This window comes from Mizuhopecten yessoensis, unplaced genomic scaffold, assembly GCF_002113885.1.
Source record: "Mizuhopecten yessoensis strain PY_sf001 unplaced genomic scaffold, ASM211388v2 scaffold10771, whole genome shotgun sequence".
Classification (NCBI taxonomy): Eukaryota; Metazoa; Mollusca; class Bivalvia; order Pectinida; family Pectinidae; genus Mizuhopecten; species Mizuhopecten yessoensis.
Window position 1 is genome coordinate 405,318 of NW_018408713.1, and position 11,074 is coordinate 416,391.

The 11,074-nt window shown below is 34.6% G+C and overlaps 1 protein-coding gene across 1 annotated transcript in view; it reads left to right on the plus strand.

The window, feature by feature from the left end:
- The window catches only part of LOC110462289, a 15,765-nt gene extending 7,112 nt beyond the window's left edge, over positions 1 to 8,653 (plus strand). Inside the window, exons 4-7 of the mRNA XM_021516202.1 lie at positions 2,873 to 3,075; positions 5,709 to 5,753; positions 6,228 to 6,476; positions 8,502 to 8,653. Coding sequence (XP_021371877.1) covers positions 2,873 to 3,075; positions 5,709 to 5,753; positions 6,228 to 6,476; positions 8,502 to 8,653 — 649 coding nt within the window. The remainder of the gene's footprint in view (positions 1 to 2,872; positions 3,076 to 5,708; positions 5,754 to 6,227; positions 6,477 to 8,501) is intronic.
- Positions 8,654 to 11,074: the final 2,421 nt, after the last annotated feature.

Sequence of the window (11,074 nt, forward strand, 5' to 3'; positions counted from 1 at the left end):
ATGACGGTCTCCACTGATAGAGATACGATGGTATCAGACTTATCATTGAGTGGAAACGTCATGACGGTCTCCACTGATCGAGATACGATGGTATCAGACGTGTCCGTGAGTGGAAACGTCATGACGGTCTCCACTGATAGAGATGCGGTAGTATCAGACTTATCAGTGAGTGTAAAGGTCATGACGGTGTCCACTGATAGTGATACGATGGTATCAGACGTGTCCGTGAGTTTAAATGTAATGACGGTCTCCACTGATAGAGATACGATGGTATCAGACTTATCAGTGAGTAGAAACGTCATGACGGTCTCCACTGATAGAGATGCGGTAGTATCAGACTTATCAGTGAGTGTAAATGTCATGACGGTCTCCACTGATAAAGTTATGAAGGTATCAGACTTATCAGTGAGTATAAATGTCATGGAGGTTCCACTGATAGTGATACGATGGTATCAGACGTGTCCGTGAGTGTAAATGTAATGACGGTCTCCACTGATAGAGATACGATAGTATCAGACTGATCAGTGAGTGTAAATGTCATGGAGGTTCCACTGATAGAGATACTACGGTATCATAGCCGAGGGGACTATTGGTTTTATATAATAGCTATATTTTCAATTATAGTATATCAGTTCTATCTTCTTGTAATATGATATATATGTACATGTAACTGTTCTGTTTCACTGTGTCTTGATAAAGGAGCGGATCGCTCCGAAAATTTGACAGCCTAAACTTGTCCACACTGTTGGAATTACTTCTATGCCCCACATATATATATATATAAGATTTGAAACGAGGTAGCGAACGTATGAAAAAAGTCTTGGATCGTTGTGCTTTAATAAACAGCAAAAGACAACCAAAAAATCTTAAACGTATTCTAACTAGATCAAGGTTTGAAAGTAATCATCTTAATGCATGTGTATCAAAATGTAATACACCTCGTTGTGGTACTTGTAACCTAATTATAGAAGGAACTGATGTTAAGTTCAAAAATGGTTTTAGCTTTAAGGTTAAAAAGCATATGAATTGTAAGTCTAGTGATGTAATTTACGCAATGATTTGTAACAATTGTTCTGAATTTTATATCGGTCAAACGGGCGGTGAACTACGAACAAGGATGACTGTACATAGACAACAAATACGAACAGACAGCTTAAGATGTTTACCAGTTAGTAAACACATACATGCTTGCGCTGATGACAAATTTAAAATATTTCCTATTTACCAAATGAACAACGCAGACGTAATCAACCGTGAGGCTAAGGAGGCTGAATTCATCAGACTTTTTAGACCCCGCTTGAACAGTACTGATTGATAAATATTTTATAATGTTCTAACTTCATGTTACGTTTAAGGTAGAGAGTACTACACGAGTTTCGATCAATGTGTTTTATCATTTTTATTTTTGCCTATTGAAGAGTTATGTTTGTTCTCTAATTACCCACCCCAGGTGGCAACAACAAACACCCATAGGCTGTTCACAACGCACCGACCTGCACGGTCCACCAGTGACTGTTTAATTATTAATAATAATTTCAAACAACATTTTACAACAATTTGTCATGTATATTTTATCCTACACATCTACAATGTATCTCCTAGACATTTACCACTATTTTTTCAGAAAAATATTTTTTTATCTATACCTCCGTCCCGACCAGTGCGTTGACCTGAACTGAGCTCCCAGCAACACTTGCTGCACGTGCTACACATACCCTACAGGTGTCGCCACCTATCGGGGTACCATTAGAGAAAATAATTTCGCCTTATTTTCTTGTAGTCAACCGCGCGAAATATAATAATGTAGTGACATCGGTAGTGTGTCGGATCAGTAATGTAATGGTCCTGAGTTCGCCCCACACAGTTGGTGTTTTTATTTTTTATTTTTACTTATTTTTTATTATTATTATATTATTTCTTTTGTAAGTTATAGTATTACTAGTATATCTCAATCCTAAACAAATAGTACTCTTTGCCTTAAGACTATAATTGATATTTTTATATTGCTGTGATATTGTTATGGCGGGTACGTATATGGCGGACGTCGTTATAGCGAACTATTATGTGACGTCATAGTTTATGACGTCAATACTTCAAATAAACAGTCTGAAGAATCTCCTAGAAGAGATGAAAGTACTAAAGACTCGTTGTTAAGAATTTTTCTTTATATAATATATNAATAGTAACGTGACGTCACGAAGTACACAAGATTGGTGGACAATTTGGCGTAAAATTTTATTGTGGCCTGTTGAGACTCGGTTTTAATATTTTTATTAGTTGGTCTTCTTTCGTTTCTCTTAAAATAGTGTCTGATGAAAATAGTTGATACAAAGGTAATACATTAAATTTATCTCCAGCACATTCATGAATATGTTTGTTAACATGAAGATTTCGTAAAGAATCAGTTCTAGTTTGTTGTCTATGTACAGTCATACGTGTTCTGAGTTCATTACCGGTTTGACCGATGTAAAAATCACCACATTTAGAACAAACGATTGCATAAATTACATTTTTTGATTTACAATTCATATTTACCTTCACAGTAAATTTCAAACCATTCTTGAAAATAAAAGTATTACACTCGATAATCATAGGACATGTAGCACATCTTGGTGTCTTACATTTGGATACTTTTGGTGTTACACAAGAATTATCAAACTTAGAACATGTCAACATACGTTTCAAGTTTTTAGGTTGGCGTATCCAGTAGATTTATATCCTTTTTATTGTATATATTTTTATGTATATAAATAGGATCCTTAAAGATGAGAAGAGAATTTTGAAGATTGATCATATTTCATCCATTAAGAAAAAGAAAAAAAACCGATCAGAATATTGCTACTGACTAATTTTTGACCATTTTGTGTTTCAGTCATGTCAATGAAGCCGGACCCAATCACCATATCCGAAGATTTTTCATCAATTCTTTGTATGGAGGTTGCTCCAACGACTATGGTTGGTTAATCGTGTATGATGGTGGTAGTGTCGGAATTTGTGAGTGGGAGAAAGACCATAATCACGAAACGCCAGCCGTTCTCTACAGCCCAAAGACTACAGTTTCGCACTTCAAAGAAGGTACTTAGAGAACGAAAAGGAGACACGGTAGTCTAGCGGTAGGACGCCGGGTTCAAGCGCGAAGAGTTTCGGGTTTGAGTCACGGCACGGCACCGTGTTGTATATTTGAGCAAGATACTTTACTCTGCTTGTTTCAGTCTACCCAGCTGTAAATGAGTACGTAGTTGGGCAGTGTTAGAATCGTTTGATAGTTAACTATTAAACAAATTACTTCGTAACACAAGCGGTTTTGTCACTATATCACAATACTAAACCATCAACGTCTGAAGCTACATTACAACGGTAAACGATATATACACGTCACTACATAGAGAATAATACATGTCTTTTTCCATATCACACCCAGTATCAACCCGAAATAGAGAATAATACATGTCTTTTTCCATATCACACCCAGTATCAACCCAAAACTGCAATATCAGCCCGAGGGCTGATATTGCATGGTCGAGGGCTGATACTGGGTGTGATATGGAAAAAGACATGTATTATTCTGTTTATTACATACTTTTCACCTTCTTAAGGTCCTTATTCCTCAGAAAAAAATCATAAAATTAGTCTTTACATAAATCAGAAAGAGAAGTGTTTTTGTTGTGTAACTTTAGACAATTTACTTTTTTTTTAAACACAAATAAATGTATTGTCTTATTACATACGTACTAATAAAAGTTACTACCTTATGATCTATTTTTCTTTTGAACTATTGAAAAACGAAAAAAAAATCCAAAAAGGGTGTGATACGGGTTTTGCGGCCTGATACGGATTTTGGGTCGCGATACGGCGGGGGCTGATACGGGTTTTGGGGTGTGATACGGCGAGGGCTGATATGGGTTATAGCAATTGTGACGTATCGCATATACAAAAATACCCGTATTTATTAGTAAGTATGTAATAAATTATAATACTAAACCATCAACGTCTGAAGCTACATTACCACAGTAAACGATATATACACGTCACTATATCACAGTAGTTAACAATATATACATGTCACTATATCACAGTAGTTAACAATAGATACATGTCGCTATATCACAGTAGCTAACAATATATACATGTCACTATATCATAGTAGTTAACAATATATAAATGTCACTATATCACAGTAGTTAACAATATATACATGTCACTATATCACAGTAGTTAACAATATATACATGTCACTATATCACAGTAGTTAACAATATATACATGTCACTATATCACAGTAGTTAACAATATATACATGTCACTATATCACAGTAGTTAACAATATATACATGTCACTATATCACAGTAGTTAACAATATATACATGTCACTATATCACAGTAGTTAACAATATATACATGTCACTATATCACAGTAGTTAACAATATATACATGTCACTATATCACAGTAGTTAACAATATATACATGTCACTATATCACAGTAGTTAACAATATATACATGTCACTATATCACAGTAGTTAACAATATATACATGTCACTATATCACAGTAGTTAACAATATATACATGTCACTATATCACAGTAGTTAACAATATATACATGTCACTATATCACAGTAGTTAACAATATATACATGTCACTATATCACAGTAGTTAACAATATATACATGTCACTATATCACAGTAGTTAACAATATATACATGTCACTATATCACAGTAGTTAACAATATATACATGTCACTATATCACAGTAGTTAACAATATATACATGTCACTATATCACAGTAGTTAACAATATATACATGTCACTATATCACAGTAGTTAACAATATATACATGTCACTATATCACAGTAGTTAACAATATATACATGTCACTATATCACAGTAGTTAACAATATATACATGTCACTATATCACAGTAGTTAACAATATATACATGTCACTATATCACAGTAGTTAACAATATATACATGTCACTATATCACAGTAGTTAACAATATATACATGTCACTATATCACAGTAGTTAACAATATATACATGTCACTATATCACAGTAGTTAACAATATATACATGTCACTATATCACAGTAGTTAACAATATATACATGTCACTATATCACAGTAGTTAACAATAGATACATGTCACTATACCACACTGATAAACAATATTCACATGTCACTATATCACAGTAGTTAACAATATATACATGTTACTATATCACAATGATAAACAATATATACGTGTCACTTTATCACAGTAGTTAACAATAGTTACATGTCACTATATCACAGTAGTTAACATTATATACATGTCACTATATCACAATGATAAACAATATATACATGTCACTACATTACATTGTAAAACAATATACGTCTGTGACTAATTTACAATGATAAACAATATATATAAAAACTCTATACATGTCACTCCTTTTGCTGTACTAATATGACCATGTTATAGTATTTGTAATTGTTTGAAAGTATCACTGTAACCACTTGTGTAATGCAAGCTATATTTTATATAGTATTTGAGTTAGATTTTGTGGATATCTGAAATACAAACTAACAAAACACACAAAAAGAAAAAAGTGTAGTTAATTAAGGGATATGCTATTTAAATCTATAAATAATAACAATTATTATAATTTTCATAGCCAAATATGTTTCTTAATAAGGCTTTTTTTGTACTTTGTTCAGACCGGGCACATATAAAGGCAGACTTCATGACCATATCTGTACAATGTAAGTTTGACATCACAAGGATTTCACAACATGAAAATAACAGTTTTAAACCCATTGTGACATTTTTAGTTATTCAACTGTGGTATTGTTTATTGGTAGTATAACAGTATATAGTTATTTCTCTACTCATAAGATTGTTCCAAGTACCAACATTTTCTGGAGAAAGTCGTTGAATGATGTAGCCAATATTATTCTTTCGGTTAAGTTTCAATCTTACTTAGAACGATAACTATTTTGACAAGATTTCTAGATCGCTCTTTTGACGTTTAGAGATTGTTTTGACAGTTCTGCATACATTTTCGAAAATCACTTTTTCGGATCTTTGGTAGATGATTAACACAAAAACAAGAAAATATAAACGGTAATTTGCCTTTTCTTACATGTACGATCCCTAAGGATTGGTATAGGTCTGAAAGCCCACCAATAAATAAAACAATCTGATAATCAATAATTATTGCACTATTTATTAAACAGTTGGGTCAAACTCTCGATTGACACCTTGCCTTTTGCCTGAATCAAAATTCTGTTGTCGGGATAACTCCAACGTCACCGAGGAGGAGAAAACTACCCAGGGACCCGACATAACCACCACTACTGCACAGACTATCACAAATACGTCAGCGATAGAAGTCTCAACATTTCCTACCATTGATATAGACACGCTCCATAATAAGGTCGCGGAAATAAAGAAGGACCTCGCAGTAGTGAAAAAGAAAACTTCTGGTAAGATGTTTTGCTCGAAACTTTACTTACTGTAATAGTACAGATTTTGGGCGTAGTCTTATTTTAGCGCTTTCACGCTTGAAATATTGCGCTTAATTATGATTGAGCCAATTGAAGTTCCTTTATATTGTTTTCTATTACAAATAGTTTGGTGAGCCAATTCATCAATGCGCTAATCTGTTAAATCAGATAATGCCCTAAAATTTGAGTGCGAAAAAAACGTGCGCGTACTAATATTATGCTCACTATTTACGTGATGAATAATCAATCAGACCGTAAAAAACTACGTTTGGACACCTTGTAAAATGTCCCCTTTTACAGTGTAAGGATCAGTAGTATTCATCCCTTTGATCATGAGTTTGTCCTCGTGAAAAGTTAATTTCATCGAAAGTTCCCTGTTTACATTATATTTTAACTCCTCAACAAATTATTTGTTTATTATGTATTTCTGTATGATTTTGATATTGCTATCGTGGTATTTTAGCTATGTCTTATTGCAAAAAATCCAAGTTATTCCATAAAATGCAGTGCTTAGCCCGTTTGAACATAAAACAAAGCTGTGATTTGTTCGTAAAATTATAGATTCTCGTTAGTCAATAACAACAAACACATTGCGCAAGTTTGTATACTCATGATGAAGCATCTTAAATAGAAACAGACGGCGTTTTCTCTGAAGGGATGATTGCTCTGACCAAGCATGTAGACACTGATTAATGAATTTAACATATATTTTCATGTTTTCACATATTGGGTTGATATGATTTGCCCTAGCAGGTGCAACCCAATTCGTGAAAAGTGAAAAAAACTCTTTGTATATATTTTTTATGCTAAATAGTGGATCTTATTAGTTTGGATGGTCCACATTAGAGTTCTTTTGAATAATAAGTAATTTACAAACAGTAATTAAAGAATTTAATATTTTTTTCATGTTTTCACATATTGGCACGCTTAAATCGTGCCCTATATACAGGACATTCTACATAGTGGCGATGGCATGCGCAAATAAAAGATTATCGTTTCCATGCTGATACAATACAATCCATGTATTTGCTGGATTCTGTATAGTACATTATAACTCCCACTATACAATATCACCTTACAAAATGGTCAGAAGTCTGCGATCCCATCTATAACAGGTAGAAAAAAGCATCAAGTGAAATGTGAGCTTGGCATAGTCCAGAATCTACAAAACTATAGATAATTCAAAATGTCTTTTTATTACGAAACAAAAGCTAACACAGCCGTGACGTGTTTTCCGCTTTATGGTCGTTATGGCACGGTTTTAATCATGTTTTAACAGAAAAGGCTACATCGATTCAAACTTCCATTACGAAATCAATATTACATACATTAATGATGCCGTGATAGTGTTTTCATAATACTTTATTTTACAATGTAAACCGATGGATATCTCTTAAGGAGTGATTGACATGATGTTAGCTATGTATTTCCTAACAATGAACTGTACAGCGATACCTACAATACACGAAACTTAGGGTTTATTGGTATCGTTTATACCAACCAGCACGTGGAGTGTGCCGTGATTATTGATTAAATTCCTGAATATACCCTCGTCTGATTTCATGTTAAGTTATTATTGCTTCATCTATATAACAAGCACTGGGGTTGGTCGGATGTCGCAGCGGTACAATGTAATTGCTTTAGCCATTCACCAACGCGACGGGGCCGGGGTTCAGTTATCCAACCGTCTAATTTTCTCTATAAAAGGTACAGTTTCGTCCCGCATTTAAACCCCCGGGGCCAACAAGAGAGATTAATATAAGATGATAGAATTTGCTTCATAGTTGTTGTAAAATTACTTAAGTTCAGTATCTTATTTATTTCGCTATCACAAATGGACCGGTTTTAAGGATATTTTTATATGTATCTAGTATTATTTGAAGGTTCATAGTGGGAATTGGGAATTGGGAATGGGTGTCTGCTTTATATACATACTGTACATGACGTTTTAATGAAGTTATTATTGAAAGGACGGTTTGTTATTATCCCCGATTTTTGTTCCAGCCTACGTGCGATCGAAGAGCAGCGCATATGATGGTCGGGAAAGCTCACAGAACATCGGTATCTTCGGAGTGGTGATTCTGACGACAGTAACATTATTGATAGTGATCCCAGACATGATGGTAATGTTTCGAGCGGTGTACAACAAGTGTTAATACTTATAGTAATCCCAAACATCGTGATAGTTAAAGTTTCGAGTGTTATACCAATGTGTGTACATAATGATGGCGGTCTCAGACAGAGGGACAATGTTTGAGCAATTCACAAATGATGCGGTGTTTCCTTACCGATACTGCATGGTAACCTCGAACATTGTTATAGAGGTGTAACGGATCGTGGCTATATGACCGTGAAAGCTTTATCGTAGTCTGTGTAGTATTATACGACGGGGTTGTTTTACACGACTCGAAAACATTGGTTCTTGAGCAAATACATTTCAAGAATTTAAACCTCTATATCAAATATACAACCAACACCTTTTCAGCGATCTTAAATCGTGTTTTATGTAATCACTATCCCAGTTTTCGCTATCAGGACGCGACGTTAATAAGATTTGACCTAGATTTACATGGCGGTTGTCATCGGGGAAGAAGACGCTTACCCTTCATGAACATCTGGTCTAATTCTCCTTCTACCTTTGCAATGGTATTCATGTGATTTATTCCTTCGTCTTAATTTTCCCTGACTTTCTCGATTTTGAGTTAGAATTACGGATTAGTTTAACTACTGCATTCTCTTGTTTTCTAAGTATATACCCAATAATTGTTACCTGAACTTAACATAGAGATTTTACCCAGAAGTACATGAAACATACCAGGAGACATTGCTTGCCACTGCAAACGTGCTCCTTTAGAACATGTTCTGTGAAATGTGACAAATAAATCACGAAAGGAGGCTCCGTAACCTGTCGGGTAGGAACCGCCTTTTGTCCTAAACACATGGTTTCGCCTCTGATGTTTTAAGGGGGATTTTCTTGAGGAATTCCCTGTATCTTGTGTCGATTTATGGTATTATCTTTTTCGTATCAACTTTGGTCTCCGACTGTCCTTGTAATGTATGTAAATGTTTGCGATTGTGTTCCAGTGTTAGCTCTGTCATAATTTTGTAGAGTTTCGGTCACTTATTCAACTTTAAGTACATCACATGATAATTTCTAGGAAGGCTATTGGATGACAACTTTTTTTCTGCTGGTGTAGTTTTCTGCCTTCCTTGACTACAGGAAACTATTCCTGGCGACGGGCACCACACCTTTTTTTCGGCACGTGGGAAAAGTAGAGTGACGACAAGAGTTAAGTCCCTTCACCTAGGTTACTCTGTGAATGAATAATTAAATGTGTTATCAATGAAGTTCATATTGATCGCTTTTTTATTTTTAAATGGTATTCATGTAATGTACTTAATTTAGTATGTCCCTTGCACCTGGTAACAGCTCTCTTAGGGTGTTGTCTGGGGAGGTCTGGCCTCACGGCTCGGTTGCTATACCTACCCAGACAACACTATATAAGAGAACAGTTCACCCGGGAAATGGGTGATGAAATGAAATGGGTGGTGAGATGAAACCCGTAAGGGCGGATTCATGTAGGCGCGAAACCCGCCATCCATCCATCCATCCGGGAAAGGGCCATATTAGATCAATGAGCATGCGTCAACTGTGGATACATGATAAACATGTCGCAAAAGGTGTGTATGGCGTAGACGATCATAGCTGTTAATAAACAATAGCAAGCAAGGTGTACATGCATATTGATGTTGAATTATTTACAGAAGTATCTGCTTCATTTGGAGCCTTTTAACACCGTAACAGGTGTACACTGTATATTGTATACATATAACATGACTGTTAACATATATGTGTAATTGTATTATAATTGAATGAATATATAAAATCATAGGTAGTGACGGAAGATACAACAGACCGGTGTGCAATGTTAATTCATACATTTTAAAGAATAGATGTGAAACGTTTCGTAAATATGATATAAAAGCCTACAAGAGGCCAGCGCAAGCATCTAACTGGTGGCTTCTAAATATGTCGCCCAATGCAAGTTGAAACACTAGTTATATCAATAGAAGGGTGTTTCCTTACTTTGCTTATACAATTCATAACTGTATGTCTTTTAGTTCTCAATATGTGTCTTTAAACTTTTTTACTCGCTAGAATTAAAACGGAACAATACGACATATATACATTGTTGAAATATATGGGTGAATATATATATATTCGTATGTTTTTATCAAGTACTTGTCTGCACATACAAAGTTTGGATTATGAGTAAATTATAACATAGAATCAGAATCTCCATTAACAGGTATTTTCCGGATCTATTCTCCATAAGTTGGTAAAAGTTGCGCTGTAAACAGGTGAAAAGATCTATATATAGAAAACTAATACTACTCCAAATGATGACTGTGTAACAGCGGTTTTAGAAATGTTTTTGTTTGTTTTATTTGTTGACAACTTTATCTGCAATCATATTATTATTAAAAACAAGAGGCCCATGGGCCTTAACGGTCACCTGATATATTTATACAGAGAGTTGATTTTGTTTTTAACATGAACAGAAATATTATTCAAA